Source organism: Polyodon spathula, chromosome 15 (genome assembly GCF_017654505.1).
Source record: "Polyodon spathula isolate WHYD16114869_AA chromosome 15, ASM1765450v1, whole genome shotgun sequence".
Lineage (NCBI taxonomy): Eukaryota > Metazoa > Chordata > Actinopteri > Acipenseriformes > Polyodontidae > Polyodon > Polyodon spathula.
In genome coordinates, this window is record NC_054548.1 from 25,272,246 (window position 1) to 25,298,996 (window position 26,751).

The 26,751-nt window shown below is 38.9% G+C and overlaps 2 protein-coding genes across 3 annotated transcripts in view; both read left to right on the forward strand.

The window, feature by feature from the left end:
* Positions 1–258: 258 nt before the first annotated feature.
* Positions 259–8,970, forward strand: LOC121327712 (rhodopsin kinase GRK1-like). Its single transcript, XM_041271860.1, has 7 exons — positions 259–960; positions 2,649–2,776; positions 3,142–3,299; positions 3,629–3,712; positions 4,477–4,601; positions 6,488–6,689; positions 6,981–8,970. Exons 1-7 carry the CDS (start codon positions 259–261, stop codon positions 7,274–7,276), a joined length of 1,695 nt encoding a protein of 564 aa, XP_041127794.1. The 3' UTR covers positions 7,277–8,970.
* A 4,005-nt stretch (positions 8,971–12,975) lies between these two features.
* LOC121327978 (transmembrane protein 255B-like) overlaps positions 12,976–26,751 on the forward strand; it is a 44,519-nt gene continuing 30,743 nt past the window's right edge. Inside the window, exons 1-3 of one of the 2 annotated variants that reach the window (XM_041272373.1) lie at positions 12,976–13,482; positions 18,686–18,828; positions 22,925–22,987. In XM_041272373.1, coding sequence (XP_041128307.1) covers positions 13,434–13,482; positions 18,686–18,828; positions 22,925–22,987 — 255 coding nt within the window. In that variant the 5' untranslated portion in view covers positions 12,976–13,433. The remainder of the gene's footprint in view (positions 13,483–18,685; positions 18,829–22,924; positions 22,988–26,751) is intronic. The other variant, XM_041272374.1, reaches the window with a different exon arrangement.

The window sequence follows — 26,751 nt, forward strand, 5'->3', positions numbered from 1 at the left end:
ACTATCTAGTGTGCTCAAGCAGATTTCCAGCAAATTAAATTTGCAATCTGAAGATTTCTATTTTACATCTCGTTCGCCACCTGTCTCAGATAAAGGATCTTTAACCTTTCTCAGGAGTTGTTTGAAGGACTTGCAGCAGCCATAAGGGCAGTCATCTTCAACTCCTGTGAGATCTGATGACCACCCGCTGTTTGGCCACTTTGCAGGTCTGATGTCTACATCTTAGATAGGAGTGAACAGCAGTAGCCAGCTCCAAGGATGGATATAGGGGGTTTGGAGAATGTGGTAGCCAACTCTGCTTACATCTGTGCCAGAGGCAGCTTCGACAACAGTTCCAGTACCACACCCACCTGGGACAAGAAGTATCATGCCAAGCTCAAGCTGCCCCACATCACCCAGTCTGAAGGTATGAGGGACACGATTGACCTGGGATTCGACAGCATCTGCACCAAACAGCCCATCGGGAAGCAACTCTTCCATCAGTACCTGGAGACGGTGCCAGAATACAAACCAGCGTCCAAGATCTGGAAGGACATTGAGGAATATGACAAAGCAGAGGACAAAGACCGGGTGCAGAAGGCCTCCAAGATCATATCAAAGTACATGCAGCCGGGGGCCAGGAACTTCTTCTCCCAACTAGATGAGAAGATTGTTTCCCAGGTGAAAGAGGCACACCAGACCGCTAAGGATGACCTGTTCATGGAGACTCTGGAGAGCACCCTGGCTTTCCTGAAGGATGTCCCCTTCACCAGCTTCAAGGAGACAATGTACTTCAATAGGTTCCTCCAGTGGAAATGGCTAGAGGCACAGCCCATTGGGGAAGACTGGTTTCTGGACTTCAGAGTCCTGGGCAAAGGTGGCTTTGGGGAAGTTTCCGCCACACAAATGAAGGGCACGGGGAAACTTTATGCCAACAAGAAACTCAACAAGAAAAGGCTTAAGAAGAGGAAAGGCTTTGAGGTAAGGGATTTCATTTATTTGTCTGGGGTTTTTTTGTTGGTTTTTAACTGACTTACTGCATAAGTAAACACAATTTTTGGAGCAAAAAATGGAGGTTGGGTCTACCTTTGTGTTATAACTCCTGTGGCTGTTTTCAGTTTATGTATACATGTTTTAAATGATCCCTTAACTGTTTATTTACAGACTGTTCAGATTAGCATTATGTAACTTGTCCTTGTAGTTTAATTCTTCTAAATTGTGACGATACTCAGTTTTATACCATGAGTTCTAACAGTTCATATATAGGACTAGGAACTGGACCATAGTCAATGAACACTTGGATATGAACATATATATTATTGAACAAAGTATTTACTTTTGTTTTGTCTAGCAAAGGCGCTCTGCGTGGAGTGCAGGATGTGCCCTATAGCTTGGATGTCGCCAGTTCGAGTCCAGGCTATTCCACTGCTGACTGTGGACAGGGGTGGTAGCAGTGAGCTGAGCCTAAAAATAATTGGCTATTCTAAATTGGGATAAAATGATAACAAACAAAACTGGCGACATTTGTCAAAAATAATAAAAATAATTGGCTACATTTAAAAAAAAAAAAAAAAAAGTTTGTTTACATACCATTCATCATATTCATTATATATTCAGGGCATCCACAAATTCAGAAGTAAAAATAGGAAAACTAACTAACTAGAATGAGAAAGAAAGTCTGAACTAAAATATTTTGCTTAAGACTAAGAACCAGCTGAAGTGGGTGATTAGGAGACATTTGTATAACCTTCACTGGAACATGACCTCAGGCAAGATTAGCAAGGCTGTATTTTAAATAAGTGTTTAGGAGCCTTCTTAATTACTGTTAGTAATGGTGAACAATAAATAGCCTGTGTGGGATGTGGGGTGTGTGCGAGTTGGGGGCAAAAAGGATTTTACTTCATCTTTTAGTGTCTGAGGCATGTTCTCAACCTGCTAAAGATATCATATTTCAAAACTAAACGATAAGGTTGTATTCATTTGTTTAATATTATCTAAATGTGGCGTTCGGAAACATGTCGATGGAATAATGTGTGTGATTTTTACTGACTGTGTTTGGGTGGGGAAAAAAAAAAACAACAACTTTAGATTATTTAAAAGGTTTGTTGCTGTCAAATGTATTTCCCCTCAACTTCCTTGAGGTGGCAATATGAAGTATTGTAGGTCCCTCTAGCGCTGAGTTCACTCCCAATATACTGCCATTCAGTGAGAGCTGAGAAAGTATATTGGCATATTTGTATAAAACAGGTATACATTTTATTTTACTCTTTAGTTTTCATTTTTATAGTAATGACTTTCAGCGCAATGCGCCGTTGTCTGTTTAACATACTGTACTGATACAGATTAACTTTACCACCTTTAGGCGGTCACTCAAACAGTTAGTATCGACACTGAACAGAAGCATGAGAACTGCTTTTCTATATGTCCCTCCTGACACCATGGTATTGGATTAGGTACAGCCCAGAGCAGGTGCTCAAATTCTAGTTACCAGTCATTGACTTACTGGATGGACTTCATTGACTAAGTCTTAATTGATCGCCTTTGTCAGGAGATGTTTCCTTTCTGTTAGAAAACCCCCCCCCCAAACATTTGGGTAATTGTAAGCACTGATGGTCAGGTAACGCTGCGTTCGTGTGTCCTCTTTCTAACTCCGTGCTCTCATCTTGCAGGGTGCGATGGTCGAGAAAAAAATCCTTTCCAGGGTCCATAGCCGTTTCATTGTCTCCTTGGCGTATGCATTTCAAACCAAAACTGACCTTTGCCTGGTGATGACGATAATGAATGGTGGAGACCTGAGGTAAAAAGAAAACTATTCAGATGCCGTTCAGGTGGTATAAACCAAAACAAAGTTTTAGATATTGTAACAGTCAACTTCTAGATAGCTGGGGACCAACAAGCGTTGGGAATAAGAACACATCAGTTCTTAATGGATTCCAGGATGGTGTTTACAGCAAGTACAGTAAATGAAGCAAGGCATTTAGACAGCACATTGTACAGGAAAGAAGTGTCTTTTTTCTTAAACTAGCTTGGTGTGGGGCAGTAGGCCTCAGGTGATGACTTTTTACTTCTTGCTGTGCTTAAAACTGCCTCTAGTGGATACTTTAAAGAACATTTTGAGATCATTTCTAATCTATCTCCTTTTGAATATGATTAAAACAACAGGTACCACATCTATAATGTTGATGAGAATAACCCAGGCTTTGAAGAGCCCAGAGCCTGCTTCTACACAGCACAGATCATTTGTGGGATGGAGCATCTTCACCAAAACAGAATAATTTACAGAGACCTCAAGCCAGAGAATGTACTCCTGGACAATGATGGTATGCTTTTAAAGCATGAAGCATAGCTAACAAAATAGTTCCATACATTTTCACCGGCGCACATATTCATTCATTGTATATGTGCAGGGTATGGCCACTATATTCATTAAGGAGACATTATATTTTACGTAACTCCTCCTACATTGTGTGGTCGATACAGCCTGTATGTTTACTGCTTTTGTTTAATAATATGAAAAATAGCAAAATGGCTTTTATAAGGTTGTTTTGGTCCCAGTATTTTCCCCCTCTGATACTTGCAGTTAGTTAATATTAGACTCAGTGTTGTTTTAGCTTGGCATACTCTCCAGTAACTGACGTCTGTTCTGCAGGAAACGTGCGCATTTCAGACCTTGGTCTTGCAGTTGAGCTGAAGGACGGTGAAATAAAAACAAAAGGTTATGCAGGAACCCCAGGTAAGTGCACCTTATCATATTCCTTACACAGTGTACAGTGTGATACCAAGCGCAAGCAAAGTGTCGTTAAACATTGTACAAGCATCGTGGCATTGAGGTAAATGGTAGGTTGTCAGCTACGGTTAATAAAGGCAGTGTCACATTTTTATAAGAGTACCAGAAACAACTAAGTTGTAAGAAGGAGCAGTTCAATTATAGTTTCTTGTTACAATTAATATGAATTCATTCCTCTCTGAAAAGCTGGCTTTGATTTGCAGTTATTCCCTGCAGAGTTTACTATCTGTGGAGCAGCCATTCAGAAACATGGGCCTTGTTTTCCACTGTGGGGGAATCAGAAACCACTTTTAAAGTGTTTTATTAGTTTTCTGTAAATTACATCATTTTTTAGACTTTGTTATCACTTTTTTTTCTATTTATCCAGCCGCTTGCTATAAATTCTCTTAGTATAAGGACCCCACCCATCTATAAACCATTTAAAAATAAACCACGGTACTGTCCAAAAAACAATATTGCTTCCTGTATTAGTGCTGTATGTTCTATAGTATATAGGAAACTATAGTTGGAACAGCAATAGCCGGTAGTAGCTACTGCCACAGCTGGAAGTAAATCCATAGTACCAGAATAAATTATACATTATGGACAGCTGTTTTTTCGTCTTCTAATTTTTTTAAAAGTTTTGTTATTTACAGCTTTTAATGAACAACCAGTGCAAATGTACAGTAAGCGTAGAGTTTGCAATTAAAGTATGTTGTTTGAAATGTTAGGTTTCATGGCTCCTGAGCTCCTGAGAAGCGAGGAGTATGACTTCTCAGTAGACTACTTCACCCTGGGAGTGACACTGTATGAAATGATTGCAGCCAAGGGCCCCTTCAGATCCAGAGGAGAAAAGGTATTGTAATGAACTGCCTCCTCGCGCCTGATGAGTTCATAATAATGTCATCAGCATATGACACACACTTACCTCTCCAATACAGAGCTTGCTCTTCAGTTGAATAGAATGCGTTCATCGTTGAACCGTATGGTTTGCGGTTCGCGTCCAGTCTGTGCCTTTCCATTCAATTCAATGAGTTGAGATGCCAACTCATTACAGTACGCATTATAGGAGGCTGTGTGGTCCAGTGGTTAAATAAACAGGCTTGTATTAGGAGGTCCCCAGTTCAAATCCAAGCTCAGTCACTGACTCATTGTGTGACCCTGAGCAAGTCACTTAATCTCCTTTTGCTCCGTCTTTTGGGTGAGACGTTGTTGTAAGTGACTCTGCAACTGGTGCATAGTTCACACACTCTAGTCTCGTATCTTGTGAAGCGCTTTGTGATGGTGGTCCACTATGAAAGGCGCTATATAAAAATAAAGATTATTATTATTATTATTATTATTACTAAGAATGTATTTCTGCACTGGAAAAAAAAAAAGAAAAACATATCATGAACAAGAACGGGTCATTGGGCTGAACACGTCTTCCAATTTTCTGTTTCATTTCCTGATCGCCACTTCTCAGTTTTCACCTCAAACACCTCTGTCCCCTCTTTTGTAATAAATAAACCTAGTTCACTTTTGAGAACTCATTTCAAGGGATAGTTTTCTCTGAATTCGCCTCTCTATCTGTGTGTATAATGAACGCCCTGCAGTCTTGTCTGTATCAAGTCATTGTTTCCATCACATTAAAGACCAAACAGTTTGCTGTGAGCCTACCACTCATAACCTTTGATAGTACTTGGAAATAGGAAGAGAGGGACAATATAGCCTTGTTATGTAGGGACCGGAAATGTACACAGTAGTCAATAGTAGTTTAATTGGTGGCAGTTTGAGTAATAATATATTAATCACACTTGATTATCCCGTGCCACAATATGCTGTACTCATCCAAATGTGATGAAACTATAGTGACCTGACCTACATCACTCAAGGCAGAAATATGAAAAATCAATGTAACAAAGTGCAGCTGCAGCCCTTTTAAACTAATATAAGCACAAGCAGTCAAACGTAGGACATGAGACTGAACATTTAGATATAATACTTGACTTATGCTTTTTATATACTAGAGAAAATGTAAGTTTTTTGTGTGTGTGTGTGTGTGTGTGTGTGTGTGTGTGTGTGTGTGTGTGTGTGTGTGTGTGTGTGTGTGTGTGTAAATTTAAAGTAGGAATCCCATCTGGATCTTATTTCTAAATAATTTCCTCCCCATTAAACAAAAATATAAAATCCATACAAAAAGAAAAAAAAAGAAAGTATTCAGGAAGACCTGCCGCCTTGTGGACATTGAGAGTAACTTCATGTGGAAAACGCAAAATCTCCAACATGCAGCTGCAGTGTTGGCATGGACACAAATTGAATAACATGCAATGTTTGTGCCATTTCTGTGAAAATCAATACAGGAGGTAAGAAAAGCTAGATACCTACTCACAAGCAATTAAACAGCCATTTAAGGACTCAATTAGTCTGCCAAAGCTGTTTGTAAGTAGTTTTGTAACATTGTGTAGCATGTCTTTTTCATTTCAATGTGGATGTGCCTGTAAAGCTTGTATAAGGCTTAGGGTAAGGGCTGTGTTAGGGTATGTGTCACAATTACTAGTGAAACCAGTATCACCAGTAGAAATGTATTTATGAATTCAGTAGGAAACATGCTAGCTCATACATACAGTATACATTATAAAGTGTAAGCAAGTACAGTACTGTAACAAGCAGAAGTCCACACTTGGCTCTATGGATCCAGGGATGAAAAGAATGCGATGGTAGATCAGTCGTGCCTCTTGACACCTGCTCTGTCTTTTTCAGGTTGAAAACAAGGAAATTAAAAAGCGGATTCTCAATGATCCAGTGAACTACACAGAGAAGTTCAGTGAAGAGGCCAAATCTTTTTGTGAAGGGCTGCTGGAAAAGGACGTGACTAAGCGACTTGGGTTCAAGGATAACAGCTGTGATGAGCTCCGGGTTCACCCATTCTTCAGCAGCATTAACTGGAGAAAGCTGGACGCAGGTACAAGGACCTTTTTGTGAGAGCCCATTATTGCATTAGTGAATTCAGATCTAATTATTACATTATGATATGGTGGTTTCCCTGTTTTTTCAGCAGGGTGTCTTATTTAAATGCTTCCAGAACTTTGCCAGAGCACAGTAGTTAACTTAACTTAAGATTTTTGTGGTGTATATAGTTAAGTCATGCACCCTCTAGTATAAAGTTAACATGACTATGGGACACTGCAGTTTCAAATCATTTGTAGTCAGTATTTATCAAGTGTTTCTTCATTCCCTTTCCTTTGCGCTCTAGGTATACTCCCGCCTCCATTTGTTCCAGACTCTAAAACCGTCTATGCAAAAGACATCCAGAATGTTGGTGCCTTTTCCACTGTAAAAGGTGTTAACCTTGATGATGCTGATAAAGAATTCTTTGACGAGTTTGCGACTGGCAACATCGCGATACCCTGGCAGGAGGAAATGATAGAGACTGGTGTTTTTGGAGAACTCAACGTGTGGGGCACTGACGGAAAATTACCAAATGATCTCAGGAGGGAATCCATTAAAGAACTGCCAGCAAATAAATCTGGGGTGTGCTCTGTTTCTTAGGAAGGCTGCGTCCTTTTCAAGAAGAATCCGTATGATATCTGGATGAATGAAGAAACTGAAGCGCTATGGTTATAGGGTGCAGGATCCTGTTTTTCATCTGTTTTGGTGCAAGATGTCTTCCCATTGAGCGCTGTCAGGGAGGCTAGGGTTTCCACATCAAAGGTACAAACTGCTGTTGGTGCTTGTGCAGTCCCATGCCACGATGCAGAAGACTAAGAAACACAGAGTAGTTTTGTGTCCATGGGAAAGATACTGAAATCCCAGACACTGTCCACAAAACCACAAAGATAAATGGAATGATCCTAAGCGAAAGTTCACAACACACGAAGAAAGAGTTTCTGGTCTTTTTGAACAAACCTGTATGCAGCTCTGTTTCATTTTGATGTATCCTGCAATATATCTGGCTACAGGATAATGATGGCACAAGTACCTTCAGTTCTGTGCCAAGTTTATGTTCAAAGCCAGTGGAATGACATCCTGCCCCCAAGCCAGCTGGAAACAGAATACTGAACACTGTACTCTTTTTAGAGTAAGCCAGTAAGTAGAAGCCCTGCTGTGTAGTGTGCAGAAAATACAATCAGATTCAAGATATAGCCACGTTTTAGTTAATATGAATACAAACTAAATTGTATGAAACAAAATAGAAAATCCAATATATTATAAATATGGAACATATTTAGTTATGTTGGAGGAATTTTAGCGTTTGAGTTAAACATGTTGATGCTATGAACTGGGTACCCAGGATCATAATTTACTTGGTAAAAACACAAGCTGATTGACTAACATTGTCATTCTCTATAGACTGCATGACAAATTTGAGTTTCCATTCCAGTAACTAGGTTTTCAGTACTGTACTCGCTGTTACAAATGCAATTTGACTGCAGTGTTCTATTGCATGTGTAACAAATACTGTGCAATTCATTCATTATTGTATAGACTGTGAACAGTAGGGCAGATCAGGCACATATTTACATACCTGCATACTGTACATTACAGCTCCAATGTACATGGATTCAAATCTACGCTTTGACTTACAAAGCAGGTTCACATTTCCTCATGAAGACATTGTGGGCTCCCGTGAAGCAAGTGCAAATACAATGGCAACATTTCTCAAGAGAAGAACACTACAAATTTAAAACAGAAAAAAAAAAAAAAAAAACTTTGTACTGGTTTTATAGTCATTTTATTTACTCCTCTATGAAAATTTGCCTTTGCACTTGCTTCAAATCAGGGCTTGGCATGCTGTCTGAACCATAAGGGTGAGATCACTAGCCTAAGTAATAACGTTTTATTTTTTCCAATGTGTGTGAAAACTAGTTTGTTTGTGGGTTTGTGGGTCTAGTTCTTGTTTTGCTTAATGAACAAAAGCTTTGAATCTTCACAGCTAAATAATGCGCTTGAAAATAAAAGCATACATTTATAACTCTGATCAAGCTTGCATTGTTTTTGCTTACTCCCACAACTGAATCTAATAAATTAGATTAGTGAAGTCTGTGTTTCAAACAGTCCCTTTCAGGGTTGTTGAGACGTGCATGTCAATAAAGTATCGAGCGAATACAGTCCTGTACTGGCAGAGAAATCATTAACTAGGATACTAATTGGAATCGATGTCTTGTACTAACGGCAGGGCCTTTGGATAACCCTGTATAAAACAATTACTTTCAATGTGTACACGATTCTTAAATCCCTTTTAAAGTAAGTTTGAGTCTGCACTCTTATTTAAAATTGCATTACTGATAAATAACCAAATACAGTACATGTTTTTTAATTTAATTGTGTAAAATGTTGATTACATTTAATTTCAACTGCTATTAAATAATGCTACATATATATATAGACACACACAGTATATATATACACACAGTGTGTGTGTGTATGTATATATATATATATATATATATATATATATATATATATATATATATATATGTGTGTGTGTGTGTGTGTGTGTGTGTGTATGTATGTTAATGTTTGATGTTAACTTTGCAACCAGACCAGAAATATTTAAGAACTCGTATTTACTGATATTAACCAATGCTTTGAAAATCCATGTCATCCATCCTTGTGTAAAGATATTTCGTTTATTTGCTTGTTTATTTATTTATTTTTTTTTACCGGTAATATGCATATCATGTGCAGTAGGTCAGTGTTGTCTAGCAATTAGTGACCTACAGCACTGGAAGTAACTAGGCATCAGGAAGCAACAGTTTCTTTTTTATACATAGATTTGTACTTGAAATTCTGCACTATCACAAATAAATGATTTGCAATGAAATGGATTTTCAGGATTTGGTCATCACTCCTTTGAAGATAATTAGGGTGTTATTTTCCAGTGCAATGGCTACATTGAATTGCATTTCCAGTATGAGCGTGTATTAAATTAAAGGCTAATAGAAAGTACACACTTATGCCTTGAAGTCTGCTTCAATAACACGAAGTGGTCAGAAAACTGATGTAGTACAGAATCTTTGCATTGGTTGTAAGCTAACTGTATGCAGAACAATATGGGCAAACACGTATTGAGGGACTTGTGTGTATCAAATGATCCTATCTGACTTGAACACCACAGTGCTCCGACAATGGGACTCAATCCTGACCTGCAGATGAAAAACTAGTGCATAGAAAAGACTACAACTCCTACAAGATGAAAATGTCTGTAGAATAGAAAACAATATGAGAAACTAGGATGTATGTATGATGCTATTGTGTAAAATATCTACAATGGAATTTTGAATTATGTATTTAAATAAATGTTTTGCAACACAGAAAGCATGATTTTAACCGTGGTAGTAATGGTGGTGTTGTATGCTCCAAGTGGAGAACTGATGCAACCTGCTATGTTTCCAACTGTGAGAAACTGCCAAGCAGTGATAAAATCTGCAGCTGAAAAGCAGAAGTGCAAGTCCCCAAAGTAGGCTTATACTAACGCTGTTATAGTACTGGGTATGCAACTCAAATGCAGCCCAGAGGATCTTATGTGGCACTGAACCATATTCCTGGGATACCAGCTTTCTGAATGGAGGGATCAATCATGAGGTTCTTCAAAAGATAAGCTGACAACCTTTATGCCACAATGCTGAAGAATATCTTACCCTCCGCATGGTAGATGATTTTTCTTTGGGAATAAAGACCTCTCCTGCTCAGCCCCATGCCCTTGGCACAACCTGTTTTCCCATGATACCTTCGTCAACCTCCACGAGATTCTTCGAACTCCAGGTGCACTCTTGTAAGCTCTTGCTTTCTGCATCGCTTGCTCCACTTCGTTCCACTCAGGAGCGGAATCCTTCACTTGGTATTCTGGTGGATTAAGAGGTAGAATATCAGAGGAAATTGACATAGGCTCCCCTCTTCTTGGATCAGTGTATCTTCTATAAAGACACTGGCTGATGTAACCTATAGTACAGTACATTAGTCTAAGGGAGGCACCTAGAACTGAAGAGTTGATCCTGACAAAACGCAATACATGATAATCTGCAATACGAACATCTCTTATTCTTTAAGATTAACATGCCACAAGCAGAAAACACGCACTGTAATTCTATTTAAATGTCTGTTGTGTTTCCATTGCATCTTATTTACTTTGGTGAAAAGCCGGCCAAGTCTACCCCAGTTCACATTTCTTTCAGTTTGAAAGTTATCCAATTACTCTCACGTGGCTGTCCTGTGCAGCCGTTCTTCTGTTCCATTGCATCATACTGCCCTCCTCTAATGAATCTATGAGCTTATCCATTCACCCCTTTAAATCATAAATCACTTCTTTGAAAGCAGGAGTCTTTGTTCTGCTGTTGTCCTACCTTGAGTGCTGTTTATTAATCACTTCAACAAGATGCATGTTGTGTCTCAATCTAATTCAGTTACCGTTAGGGCTCCATACTTTAGGTTTGATGGGTGAAAGAGAGACGATTGGTTGGTACGCTGGAGGTCAGTTGTTGATCTTTAATCCACAAGACTGATATGAGGGCCCCAAGATTCAGACTGAGTAGAAAAACAGAGGGAAAATAACTGGTGAAAAATGTATTTAAAAAAAAAAAGCTTCCAATTTAATTATTTATTAGTTTACCCAAATTCTATAAGCCTACATATACAATGGATGTTTACATACTCTATGAATATTAACATGCAGGATGATCTCTTCCTAGACACAAGGTTACCGTTATGGAATCTATTACTGTCAATAGCTTTTTCTAAAGCAACTTCACTTCCCTCTATCCTGTAAAAGGCATTGTGTGTGGTATGACAACATACAGTAAGATATTCCATTCTTTAAGTGATGGAACATTTGAGAATTTACAATAATGCAGGTGTAATTATTTGACAGCCAGCGAGGCAGCTGACAATAGCGATTATATTATAGGCCTATAAGAGTAGATATTCATGAAAACAATATGAAGTTTCATAGGCAACAGAGATATAATATAAAACCGATTTTGGAAGAGGTCAGATTTGAGGACACATGCAGAAAGCATAGTCAGCTCTAATCTTACTTGTGCTGGGTTACAGTAAGCACAAGCCGATACATGCAACGGTACATACCTTTTCTATTTTGCTTTGGTATAATAAATATGAACAGCTGATTTGTACTGAGTGGAATGTTCATGTACTTTGATTTAATATTTCAGATAAAGTCAATGAAACAAATAAAAAGAATCACTGTAGTTTGCCACAATCTCCAAAAACTGGATACCATTAACCTGCCATAAGAAAAACTTCAGCTGTTTTGAGTTCCATGTACAGAACCCATTATTCCATTGTGGGGTGTAAATAAAGATACCCAGAAAGAATCTTCAGATGGGATAGTGTTTCTCCATTACTCATGTCCCCACAATCCACAATCTAAGCGGATCTGCTATCAATATGCTTTGCACCTGCTAGCATTCAGCACCACAGCACCACCTACTGACACATTGTGCTCCTCAGTTGTTAATAACCCTAATTCATTGTTTAAGTGTACAGTCCTGCCATGGCTTTCCCCTGAGCTATCAGTCCAAAATGTGACAGGCATCTAGAGCATGAATCTCTTTCTCCAGAAGAAAAAAGAGCACTACATTAATTACTGCACTACAAAATGAAGATTGTCTTGCAAATTTAGCAGATAATGCAAATCATATGTAGAATCAGTTGTAGCCATCAAAGATTCTCTTGACAGACAGAAGAGGGGTAAATTGCTTCTGTAGGAATCTGACAGGAGAGAATATTTTATATTTTTTTATAGAATTTTATATGATTGTGGAAATCTGCAGTGTAGTTGAGCCGTTCATCGTTCATGTCGGGAGGGTGTTATTTTGCTTATAAAATGTCTATGAAGCGAAGATGAGTAATTAGTACCAACAGACCTGTGTGCTATGGGAGTTTTAATGAGAAACAGGCACAATCTGGACAAGTGGGTGTAAGGATTCATTAATAAAAAATAAAAATAAAAAACTATTATATCTGCAACTTATATACAGTTTGATCAGAAATCATGGTTTAACCCACTCTTGTATTTTAAAACGTAATGATTTGAATGTTAAACCTATAACAAGGTTTTTTTTTTTTTTTTTAACAAAACCTTTAGTCTAAAACTGCAAATGAATGACGGTAAATGTATTAGCAGTACAGACAGCCCTATATGTACCGCTGGACTACATTCAATGTATTTGTACCGTTGTACGGTAGTCGAAAAAGACGTAAAAGCACAGCGTGTAATTTGTAGTACATGGTGTTGCTGTTTTCCACGTGGTTGGCGAATTCCTCTTCATTTTTGATAATCTTGGTGGTTCAGCAGGATTCATCTTTATTTCCACAGCTCAGCTGCTGCTGGGTCACACTACACCCAAGCAAAACAGCAGGGCGATGCAGTGGTGGGGTGAATTATGAGCCGCTTCACTTCTTATGAGGTCTGAAACCGGACCTCATCCGATCTCCAGATGACAACCTCTATATTTGATTTTTTTTTAAAAAACCTTCTCCTAATCCAATTTTAACGTGTTTGACGAGTTCTGAAGCCGCATGGTGTCCGTTACTGTGAGGAATTAGCCACACAGAAATAATTTTTGAAAGGTATATCGATTGGAGGCGCAGGTCCCATATTACTTTGTCACAGTTGCCTGCTCGAGTCAAGGGATCTCTTAACTCCAGTGCTTGTGTTTATCATCAAAGAAATATTGCTGAAGGCAAAATGCAACAGCCGTCAGCTCCAAGCACCGTTGATGCAGTAGATGCAGCAGGTAAATGTATACCTTTTTAAAATATGTTTTGGGGAAAATATCCAGACTTAATGTGCATGATGTCATAAACAACAACAACAACAACAACAACAAAAAAAAAAAAAAAACGAAACAAAACAAAAGGTTCGAAAGTGGACAAGATGTAAAATACACAGTGCACGATAAAGAAAACGGTGACGGGCGTTTATTTAGTTAATTCACATCTGTAACAGGATTGTAAATGGTGCTTAATTAACGGTATCAGTTTTGGGGTACGCAAAACAATAATGTTGCAGCCGAATAAAAAGAAAGAAAAGTAGCCAATGAATATGCATGCGTTTACAATGTGTTTAAAATATACTATAGGCTTGTATATGGTGCATTTACTCGTATGCTAGATGTTACAAACTCAAAGTTTAAACCGTCATGTGGTCAAACGTACTACTGTATATAGATTTTTGTATAATATATATATATATATATATATATAATATATATATATATCTATATGTGATTATATATATACACGCGCGCACACACACACGAGTTTAACACAGTATTGATGTGTTATTTGGTCTGTACACCATTGTGTTTGTACTTTGTATATCAATCAAAACAAAATAATAATAAAGCTCTGCTGTAGGCTAGCGGTGCTCAAACCACGTTTTATATCAGCTGCAGTGGATCTCCCGAACATTCAGCAGCCCAATTAGGGTAATGTTTACATTCCATTGAATTGTGGTTCATGTGGCAGATGTGCAACACTTAATACAAGGTAACCTTTATAGTGTTATAATGACAATTTCATACCAGTAACAGGATGCAGTACACTCCACGCAGAAAACACTATTTTAAAGAAGCAGTAAATACAATTTTAGAACGCATTCTTCTGCCCCTTGCTGGCTTCAGAAGCGTTTCCATTGCTCTCCTCGTCATTGCCCTGTTGAAGCTGCAGTTAAATGTACAGCTTTCATTTGCTAGACAGAGAGAATCTCAGAATTATAATTATGTGAAATGTCATCATTGCAAATGTATAGACACACTACAATGAAGTGGTACCTCATGAGATTTATGTGTTAGGGTTTCTTTAGGTACTAGAGGGTTGTACCCTGTAGCGTACAATCACTTTAGTGAAGCTGTTGCCCGTCTCAGAATGTTTGCAATCATTTTGATTGACTCTGTTGCTCCAAAATTGAGAATTAATCATTATTCAATATAGCTGTCTAAAATAGATTTTGAGTGAAAATGAAGAAAAAAGAGACATGTACTATCTGTTTTTTTTTTTAATTTTTGAAAGGAAAGGTTTACATAAAAAACATTACAGAGTTCATCGAACTAAATATACAGTATATGCTGGTAAAGATGTGATTGGCTGTACAGTAAATGCACTGCATTTGTGTAACTGCATCAGTATACTGTACACACTTGAAAAGGGTTCCTGACATAAAGAACCTAATATTCCTACCCTCTACTTTAGAGCCTTTATGAACCCTTATATCCTCGGTGAACCTGGCCGGGGCATTCTTCAGCAAGTTATTGCGTTTCAGAATGTTGCATTGCATGGAGGCATATGTCCAGCTGTCAGGATTCAGAATGTACTTATTTACATGTGAATACATGGCACATAGGTCATGGAGATTTACTTGTTCACGCTAATGGCTGTAACATTGCATTCACAGCTGTGGCAGTGGATGTACAATGCTGACATTTGTTGGGTTCTATATGGAACCAATAAACCATATTGAGGGGGTCTCAATTTCATGCTCCATATTTTTAAGTTTCCAAAAGGTGTGCGATTGATGAAAATCATAATGCTTGTATAAAAGTGAAATACTGACTGCTGAATCTTACAGACCCCGCGTACTCATCTGGATCAAAAGAGAGGCACGGTTTGCAGTTGTACCGCACTTAGGAATATTTCATCTACTGCCAGCAACCTAACGACCCTTGTGGTCCTCTGTCAGTGAGCAGACTGTGCACAACACAGGCTCTGAGAGCTGGCATAACATCTGTATAATAATAGAATGCAAACAAGTAGTGTAACAGGGAGTGGTGGGCTTACACATTGAACTGCCATGTTTAACTGAGGATAGAGAAGACACAGATATGGAACCAGGTAAAGGTCTGGGGTGAAGGGAAACAACTGCATTCTGATCCTTGGGCCATGTTTCTTGGTTTTCCTGGTTAAAGGCGGACACATTCTTTAGAAGCAGATCTGTTGTGTCCTTATAAATCATGCACAGCATGTTTTTGGTGTTGGGACTTAGGATGCATTTTTGTGGCTGTGTTACTGCTGCCTGCTTTTCTTCTTTTTGAAGGATGTGAGTGTAATCAGAGGTTGCATTTTTTAGTTTATTGATGTGCAAGTGCAGTAGGATAGTGCTGTGGCCTAAGATGTTGGCGTCAGGAAGGTAGACTCAGACATGGAAGCCGTAGTGAAAGCACTAGAGCACACATTTATTACAACCAAATGGAAACAAAAAGAACAATAAACAAAAAGGGCACAATGGCCAAAATAAAGAGTTAAACACAAAACACAACAAGGAATATATATATTTTTGCATCACAAATTAAAAAAGCAAGCCACAGATGCGTAAATGCAGTGGTAGTCGTGACAGTAACATACTGTACTGTGATGTCATTTTAATTCAAAGGCCATTACACGTAACACCGTGCGGCAGTTAAACTAGGCACCCCCACGAGATGATTGCTTCTCAAGTATACTGTAGTAAAATAGAATTCTGCAGCCTTGAGTAAACACAAGTCATAACCTTGATCGTATAACAAGCTGCTTACCCATGAGGACTTGTTTTGATGTATTGTCCTCAGTGATTGAGCACCACTGACATCTGTATACTGTATTTAAACTGCTGATGGCATGCTTTTGCTAATTGTAAAGTGACAGAGTGGCCAAGGGCAGTGTAAATTATCAGGCTGGAGTCTTGATTTACAGTTTGAAACGGGTGTTGGTTTTATTTTTCTTTCACTGCAGTGGTGAAACAACCACTAATAAAACAAACAAAATAAACCTAGCTTTCAGTTGGAGCACTATGTAAACAATACAGTACTTTGTGTGGAACAAACACTAGATCTCTTACTCATGTTTTGGTTTCTCTTTCTTTCTTTCTTTCTTTCTTTCTTTCTTTCTTTCTTTCTTTCTTTCTTTCTTTCTTTCTTTCTTTCTTTTTCTTCTCTATACCCAATCAGACAGTTAACCAATTGACCATTATCCTCAATTCGTTAAGGAAAAGCAGCTGTGGATTTTTCGTGGGCGTGCATACATGTGGGAACTCGTTCTTATTCTCATACTAGCAAACTGATTCTGCACCACAGTAATCATATCAGTCTGCTTTTAAGAATCAACCGCTTATAAGAATCAAATCACCCTATTCAGACACACACTATTTACACTTAGGGTTTTCGACCTGCCACAACAAGGTTAGAAAACAAATATAGGCATATTATTTAGGGACAAAAATAAAGCCAACCAAAGTATATCTTGTAACCTGTCCTACTGTATAATAAAGATAACAAATTAATTCCAGTGAATCTCACCTAATATGAATTACTGTATAACAAACATTATTGTAAAATGTGTATTTGATTTTTGAATGTATTGTTTTTAAAGTATTGATTGACTACATTTACTGATTGCTTTGCCCATATATTTATGCTTTTACAGTGTGTTTCAATTCTGCTGTGTCTGCTTGTGCTGTGTCTCTGCATTCTGAGGTCTCAAAAATAGACTGCAAGCGTGTGAATCACTGGAAAAGTTATTTCTTGGAGTTTTACAAGAACACGTTGGCGCTTCTTCTCAGTAACCTCAGTAATCACTGCTTTTCTAATAAGTCACATGTGTTGGGCCTCTGCATTCCTTCCTGTTAACTCTTCAAGTGGTATGCAGAAGTGTGCAAGTGCAGCAATTAAGTATTTGGAAGGAGTACATGGTTAATCTAGTTCATTAGCAGCCCTCAGATAAATACCACTAAGCAATCAAATGCATGTTTGTCAACCTATGCATATTTTATGTAGGAGGATTTCCTGATTTTTTTTTTTTCTGTTTGCTTTGTGTACTTTAAAACAAATAGTGGAGAATAACCTTGCCTGATAATATTTTAGCCACTGAAGTTAATTACTGAGCAGCACAAAAAAAACAAACAAAAAATATCTGACAAAGGAAAAACATAAAATGGAAAACATAAAGTGTCAACTTGAAGAAATACTCTGTATTAGTGAGGTTGAAATCTATCCTTTGAAATTGGCCATGTAGAAATGAAAACAAAAAAACTCCAAATGCAGGACTTCTCTGGATCAGTTGACGATGGTTTGAGGGATAGTCACATACCGTCAGTCCCTCCAGAATAAGTGAAACATGTTGCAGACTTGTCTTGTTTAGCGGTGGCCCTACACCCACATTGACCGTGTTATGGCAGGAGTTACTTATTGGTTGTCCAACTCCTGTACACTTTCTGGGAGTCTGAATTTTTGGTCCGCTTGAGATGGAATGACCCACCTGAAATAATTGCCGTCATTCAAGTCAAATTTGAAATAAAATCTGAAAAACAGCAAAACAATAAGGGACTGTTCTTATTATAATATGCCTTAAAGGTAGAATAAATCAAGTGTGTAACCATTCTTACCCACGTATCACTTATGTTATTTGATTTCCAGTTCTTTTTTGCTTGTTTTTGTGTGGACGCAGTATTGGTTGGTTCATAGCAATATGTTCTCTGCTAAAGACCATTAGAACATGCTTCTAGATAGTTCCTCACAGGGGCGTTTTTGCTTCGTCACTGGGAGATTAATGGTGAGTGAGACTAATCTGAATATTACCTTCTACACCTGTGTGGCTTCACTGCTGACAACTGCATTGTGATTGAATCTAATGTTATTGTTTCATCACAGATGTTTAAGGTGAGACTAACCACACTGATCACGCTTGTACCTTTAGTCTCAAATTGCTGAACAAAAGGCGAACTAGAAGTGTCTTGTAATGGTATTTATTAGAGAAAATATTGCTCTGAAACATGCTGAGCTCATGGAATGTAGATGAGAAAACTGTTTTGTACATATTCCCCTCAATGAATTTCCTGTTTGCTTCTTCCTGTACATGCTGAGGAAACACCTGACCCCTAGCAAAGTCATTGGCAGTTGTATTAGGAGAGTGGGAATGGGACTGAGAAGTAACTTGGTTGGTAATAGTTCATTATTCTCTCCCCTTCAGGACAGTTTGCAAAAAGAAGGAGGACAGCGCTTTGGTTCACAATGGCTCTTCTTGTGCTGTCTCTTATCATTCTGGTGTCGGGCCTAGCAGCGGGCGCTTGCACAGGCAACGTGGATGTGGCTGGTTATTACCCAGGGATCATTGTGAGTACCACACATTCTATTTGAGGAAGTAAATAAGGGTTACTGAATGAATACTGAAGGGATGGAAATAAGACTCCCGTTGCATAGCAGTTTGATTACTGTGTTTCTATGAGTTTAGTATGATACCTGTGTGTGTTACCTATACACTGGGGCTAATCAAGCATATAATAAAACCTGGAAAGGGTGAAACTCCTACATAATCGGAGTCTTATTTCAATCCGTGAGCCATGATATATACAGTGCCTTGCAAAAGTATTCAGACCCCTGACCAATTCTCTCATATTACTGAATTACAAATGGTACATTGAAATTTCGTTCTGTTCGATATTTTATTTTTAAACACTGAAAATAAAAATAAAAAACTGAAATATCTTGCTTGCATAAGTATTCAACCCCTGTGCTGTGGAAGCTCCCAGTTTGCACCGATGAAAGAAATTGCCCAAACAAGGACATAATTACCTTACCATTGGCCTCCACCTGTGAACCATTAAAGTTGCTGTCACATATTCTGGATAAAAACCCAACTGTTGAAGGATCATTGGCAAGGCTGTGAATCTGAAGGAAAATGAAGACCAAAGAGCATTCTACAGAAGCTAGAGATAAAGTAATACAAATGCATAGATTAGGGAAAGGGTACAAAATAATATCCAAGTGTTTGGACATCCCAGTGAGCACAGTTGGATCAATAATCACGAAGTGGAAGCTGCATCACACCACCCAGGCACTGCCAAGAAAAGGCCGACCCTCAAAACACAGCACTCAAACAAGAAGGAGACTTGTGAGAGAAGCCACAGAGAGGCCAACAATCACTTTGAAGGAGCTACAGAGTTCAGTGGCTGGGAGTGGAGTAATGGTGCACCAGTCAACCATATCAAGAGCTCTGCATAACACTGGCCCGCATGGGAGGGTGGCAAGAAAGAAGCCATTACTCAAAAAGTATCATCTGAAAGCATGTCTGGAGTTTGCCAGAAAGCATGAGAGTGACCCAGCTGCGATGTGGGAAAAGGTTTTGTGGTCAGATGAGACCAAGACAGAGCTTTTTGGCCAAAACTCAAAGCGCTATGTGTGGCGCAAACCTAACACTGCCCATGCCTCAAGAACACCATCCCTACAGTGAAGTATGGTGGTGGCAGCATCATGCTGCGGGGATGCTTCTCATCACCAGGGACTGGGCATCTTGTTACAACTGAAGGAAGAATGGAGCAAAATACAGGAAAATACTGCAAGAGAATCTGCTTCAGTCCACTAAAAACCTGAAGCTTGGTGGGAAATTCACCTTTCAGCAGGACAATGATCCCAAGCACAAGGCCAAAGCAACATTGGAGTGGCTCAAGAACAAAAAGGTGAATGTCCTACAGTGGCCCAGTCAAAGTCCTGATCTCAATCCCATTGAGAATCTGTGGCACTATTTGAAAATTGCGGTCCACAAGCGTCGTCCAACCAACCTGAACAACCTGGAGCAAATCTGCCAAGAAGAATGGGCCAAAATCACTCCGACACTGTGTGCAAAGCTGGTACATACTTACCCCAAAAGACTTAAAGCTGTTATTGCAGTGAAAGGTGGCTCTACCAAATATTAATGTGTGGGGGTTGAATACTTATGCAAGCAAGATATTTCAGTTTTTTTATTTTTCTTAAAAATATTTCCCAACATAAAACCAATGTCACCTTACAATAATTGATTCTGAGTTTCAGTGTTTTAAAATAAAATATCGAACAGAACGAAATTTCAGTGTACCATTTGTAATTCAGTAATATGAGAGAATTGGTCAGGGGTCTGAATACTTTTGCAAGCCACTGTGTATATATATTGTGAGATAGCAGGGAGGGGGTTAAAATCGTTCCCTGCTAAAAACCTTGTGAGAATGCACATTTGGGTGTTGTGGGGTTTAATTGGGTAATTGTTTTATTGTTTAGTAATCCCCTGCACCTGGTGGTAATTGTAAATTAGAGCCAGGTGCAGGGTATTTGAGAGGCCGCCAGCCTGTTCCAGGCTGCTGCTGAGAGAAGAGCCCGACTGTTTGAGTGAGCAGTCGTATCGAGGTATTGTGTGAGGGTGTGTTTTTTGAATTTTTGTGGCAGGTAAACGGTTTAGCTGTCCTGCGTGATAGTTAGGTTCCTGTTTATGTTTAGTGAGTGCTCCAAATAGGAGCTAGGTGTTTGTTTTCTGTTTATTTCATTTTGTGTTTATTAAAAGTGCGCGTGAACGCTGTTTCAGTACAATCCTGTGTGTGTTGGGTCGTGATTCGGAAGGGAGAACCCATGAGAGCCTCTGTGGCAAGCAAAAAGGTGACAATATATATATATATATATATACACACACTCCAGGCACAGTGCCTTTACCGGATGCGCCACTTGGGAGCCCCTGAGCCATAATGTATTTAATATAGCTTTGAAATGGAGCTGTGAAAAGACCCCTGTTTAAATTCACTTGCTGTTGATTGTTTCTGTACATTTGTTAACTATCTGCAAACTTTCTGATATCCATTCCAGATGCAGTATTTAGCAGTAGCAGTACTTCTGCAGTGGGTGTGATGTGTTTGTTTCTCCTGTTTGCCTGTTTTTTTTGTGCATTTTAGAATAACACTTTTGTTTTATCTACCTTAAATCATCATCAAACAGATACTCCATGCACTCCCCTGCGGCATTCTTCTGAGATGTGAATATCCTTGCCCACCTCCATTACAGGGCTAGCCCTTGCAGTGTGCAGGACACCGAGCATGTGGGGGGCAGAGCCGGGGAGGGGGGTGGGGGGGATTACAGCTGAGCTTCATGAGTCTGACCATCTGCTTAGGCAGGGCAAGAGATGAATAAAACAACGTGACAGTGAAAAGCAATGCAAGGACTTAGACGTGCTGTAAAACATAGAGTATGCTGCATCAGCAGGAAGGCAAAAACAAATCTATATAAGGAACAGGGGCTTTAACTTTTCATACAGATTTCCTATTGAAATTGCTTCCTGTTCTGATTATAGGAGCATATTTTATGCTCGATTATCTTACTGTTTGGATAAAAAATGTAAATGACTGCTGAGTAAATGTATTCTTAGACCGTGACTGTAAATGATATAGTGAACAACCTGCTGGTATGCTAAATTATTCATATTGATAATACTGAATATTCATAAGACTTCATGCATGTAAAAAACATGTATAATAAGACCTTCTGTTGGGCTCTGAAAAATATGCTAATAGCTTTGCAATAAAAGTACACTTCACGCAATTACATTGTGGTTTTTCATGTGCTTCTTCTAAAGCCTGCACCTGTTCACAGTTATTTTTCATTTTGAAGTCCGAAGCTGTCAGTGTTTATGGTCCCCAGGTGTCCCTAACTAGAGAATCAATTTGCAGGTCTGTCTGCGTGGCGCTCCTGAGGCACAGGCGCTGTAAAAGACTGCATGTAGATCAACACAAACCCCAAAGAAGCATTTCAACTCGGGGATGATCACAGGGGCTTCGCTTTGGCTGATATTTCACATGAAAACAAGATCGTGGATAGTATAGAAGAGATCTCTGTTTAAAAGGGAAGGCGTTATCACTCCTATTGTATAGCAGTTTCACTCATTCCAGATTTTTAAATGAGCCTGATTAGCCACAGTGTATAGGCAACAAGCTCAGGCATGTCTTATTAAACTCATAGTAAAACCAGGAATGGATCAAACTGCAATGGGTCTTATTACCTTCCTTGATATAACCAAGATGCTTACAGAAAAAACATCTTTTGTGTTTTTTTTTTTCTTGGGTAATTTTGGTTAACTGAATATGCTGTTTGCATTTTTAATTCAGTTATTGTGTATCTGAAGCTAGGTAATTTTAATGGTGATGTCATTGTTCTGTTGGTACATGTTTGGCAGCATCAGTGTGATTGCAATCTGTGATTGCAATTATGGTCCGTCCAAAAAAAAAAAAAAAAAGGAACTTTGGCAAACAAACTTGAGGTTGCAGGTGATGGCTTTTAGTTGCCTTGTATTTGATGAATGAAACCTAGGAAGTATTTGATTCCTTATTTAAACAGATACAACATGTTATCAATTGAAATGCAATACTGAATCCCCTCTGCAAGAGATCAGTTCTATAATTTTCCGTTATTTTTACAGCTCAGCTTCGGCTCTTTTCTGGCCCTCGTTGGGATCAATCTGGTGGAGAACAGAAGACCAATGGTAAGTCAAACTGTATCTTTCCAGCTGCTTGCGTTCTGCAAGTCCGGCACAGGAAACATTCCGACCCGTCCATCAGCACCCTGCTTCGGAAGAGTGGAGGAGCTGAGATTAGTGTCTCGTATGTTCAGGGTAGAAAACGTCAGGCTCATTTCCTCCGCATCCTTGTATAAATCGCTGGTGGGAAGCTAACAATTTAAATATTGAGACGTGATAATTTACTTGTCATTTGGTACCTTGGATACTGTATACTTAGTATGCAATGAGAATGGGTGTTATTATCCTGCCTGCTGAATAAAGATTTACAGCAGGGAATACTTGAGATTTGGTACATAAAGGCAAATTATTTTTTTCTGTGTTTTTACAATGTGCCTTTATTTGGGTGATGAATGCTGGTATTAAATGTGCTGAAATGACAGCAATGATACTGTGGTGGTTGTTTTGTGACTCTAGACTAAGGGTGATGTGACAGGGCACAGGATGGACGCACACAAGAGCCAGAGTAGTTTGCACAGGTAGTTATAGAGCTTTTCTTCTCATTCTCAATCTGTATCATCACACAACACTACTTGTTTGAACTCAAATATGTGACATATTCACACTACATTCTCCCAGGTCTCCATAGGAAAAATGCCAGTACACTAACCTACTGCACCACCTACAGTGGGTTCCATGGTATATGTCCTTGGTACCACAGTAAGTGTACAGCACTTACTGGTATACTGTGGTTATCGTGCGGTATACCAGAGTTATTATTAGCAGAGTGCACCAGTTAATGTTTCCATCAGTCATTGGCAGAACAAAAGCACATGTAATCTCAGAGCTCAAAGATAAGAGACACGGCAATAATTAGATTATACTGCTTCACAGCAACCATTTTTCATTTATTTATGGGAAATGCTGCAGACAAAGAGGCCACTAAGTAGCTAAAAGCAAAATAAAATAAAAAAATAAATAAATGCTGTAATATTATACAAATGGCCACCATTGTGCAAATGTGTTTGCTCCGTAAAACAAAAAACGAATTGTATTAATATTGAAAACTACAGCTGATTACCCAGTTATGTGAAATATATCCCTACTGCATTCTTCTGAAAGGTCAGTGTTGTATCATTGTTTCATTGGGATTAGGACAAACATTGTGTATCGTATAGTTAACCAACTGGCATTGCACAGAAAAAAAAAACAGCGAGTGTATTAAACCATTGGAATACTCAACAAGGAACACAAACTCGTTACATCAGTTGTTGTTACTGGGTTCTAAATGCCATGGTGTTGCCCACACATACCCATGGCATGCTAAACTTCACGGGTTTGTCATTGTCGGTTACTATATATCTGGGTCATTACAGATCAATTGGACCAAACTCTGGGGAGGTTTCCTCCATTTGTGGTCCTTCCTTAACTATTAAACACCAATAGTGCTGGACTTAGAAACACAAAAAGAAAGTTAATTCCTTGAATTTATGAAGCTTCTCCACTTATGGTCGTTCATTCATTTGTGATTGTGCTTGAGAGAAAGGTTCCATGGTATGCAGGGGTTGTGTGAGAACAAAAGAGGAGCCGTGTAACTCCTGCCTGATTCTGAAGATGCTTTGTGAAGAGTTTTTGCGCAGCTGGGAATGACCCATGCAAATGATGATAATATTATTTTAAAGGGCATCCCAACAAAAAAACACCTGATGGAAGGAAGTCACTGAGATATGGGGGCAAGTAATGTCCTTTAGTACGCTTGTGCTAGAATAAGCCAGTTCAATTAAACCCAACTATGCAGAAATTACAATTTTCAGAACGTCCTTTGAGCCCATCCCCCTATAGCTGGGGGGCTACTGGGAATTTTGTCCTGTGTCTGTGCATTCCAGGGGGCCAGGACTGTTTGATTTAAAAAAAAATAAATTTACAGCTGAGAGGAAAAATGAATGCCGGCATTCCTACCACATGCAAAGCTATTGCAGTAATTATCCCTTGCATTCTAAGAATGTGCATTTGTTGCATGCAAGCTTTTACAGGCCCGAAAATTTCTGTGGGCTGCACTGGTTTTGCTTCAATAGGACTGTTAAATTGAGACAATTTAGTAGAGTATTAACCCATTTATTCAGCGCTTATAAGGCGCGTCAGGTCCAATTTATTTTCACACGTGCTGTTTGTTTTACACACGCTGTTTAAAATATATATTTTTTCAGAGTAAAACAGGTTGAAAAGGCCCTGCATAGCAAAATGACATCAGTACTACATGTCCAGGCAAGCCCCACCCCTTGTTTGCTGTATTTTTTACATACCTCTTTATAGACGTGCATACTGATAAATCCTCTCCTGATCACTCGTTTTATCATCAAACTCCTCAATAATGCAATCCAAGTCATTATTTTATTACTGTCTCAAAAAGGTCTGCAAATGTCTGTGATATTCTTTGTGCTGGATGCAGAAGCAGCTATCTCCTTTGTTTGTGTCCGTGTTATCTCTGTGGTGCAGGGGCTATGTGTATTGCTTAGATACGCCACTTTTATTTTTTTTTTCGGCTTCATTCGGCCATTGAAAGGTCTTCTCTGCTTTTTCCGGAGTAAAACGATTAGAAACCTGTGCTTTACGTCTTCTTGATGATGTTGGACTGGGTTCAACGTCGGACTGGAAAGGGAAAATTGTAATGTCGGACCTGGTCTGAACTAGGACCGCAAAGGGCTAAAGTACTGTCACTATTTTACTTCATATTTGATTCCAGCAAACACCTTTGCTGTGTAAGTAAAAATGCCTACTCCCTTGCCAGTTTGGGTCTTCCCAAGTATCGGTGGCCATGTTCCCTTGTCAGGCAATGCTCACCTCCCTAATAGTTACAGAGGGAGGTGAAGGATGTGGCCATACTGATGTAACTCAGTGGTGTTTCACAGCAATGTCAGCAGCATGAAGACTGTGACCTCCAGTGGTGACCTGCAGGCTTTCAAGAGGGTGCTGCTTAGAACTTGACACTTAGAATCAAACCTACTTAGACAGCTTTTCTGTTTAATTAACATGCATAAAACATGCAGTGACAATGAGAAGGAAAGATCAAAGCAATAGATAAAAGCTGTGAGCAATTCTAGTATAAGAAACATATTACAATATATTGAAATACAAAATGTAATACAAAATACATACAATATACAGGGATATCCCAAAAAACACCCCCGATACAAAATAAATGAAATCGGTGGACAGCTAATAAACATCGGAAAACACTGGAAAAAACTGTGAAAATGGTTAATCAATTCAAGTTGACTTTACCTTTTTTCCATTAAAAAATAAAACCTACAACAAAAATAATAAATTTTTGCTGCTGGGCAATGTCCCGCCTTCCTGACTTGCATCTATCATTGATTCGTTCTGAATACTTTAAACCCGCCCCGACTACTGAGAGACAGCACATTCCTACATTTCTATTGGAGACTCCACAATTTAAAACGAGATTGCAATCAGGATGGAGGCTTGAGAGGATTTAAAACAGAATTGTGGCGAAATGTACAAAAATGCCTCCACACAAAAAACCCAGGAGAATGTGTCCGTGACCAGAGGGATTCCATTGTGGAAGACAGCAAAGGGAGGAAGGTACAACTTAAGTGTGCAAGTACTGTCGAGTTACTACTATAAATACTGACAGAAAAAAAATGCTCAAGCATATTGGAAAGTAACCGAAACACTAATTTCATACAGTATATCAAAAACGAAAGCCCCGAAAAAAACGATTTACATAAAACTCGAAAATAGTTCAAAATAAGCTATATATAATACTGTGA

Coding starts and splice junctions, on each gene's coding strand:
- LOC121327712 (XM_041271860.1), top strand. CDS start 259: ATGGATATAGGGGGTTTGGAGAATGTGGTAGCCAACTCTGCTTACATC. Junction 4,602..6,487: donor TCAGATCCAGAGGAGAAAAG/GTATTGTAATGA, acceptor TGTCTTTTTCAG/GTTGAAAACAAGGAAATTAA. Junction 6,690..6,980: donor CTGGAGAAAGCTGGACGCAG/GTACAAGGACCT, acceptor TTTGCGCTCTAG/GTATACTCCCGCCTCCATTT.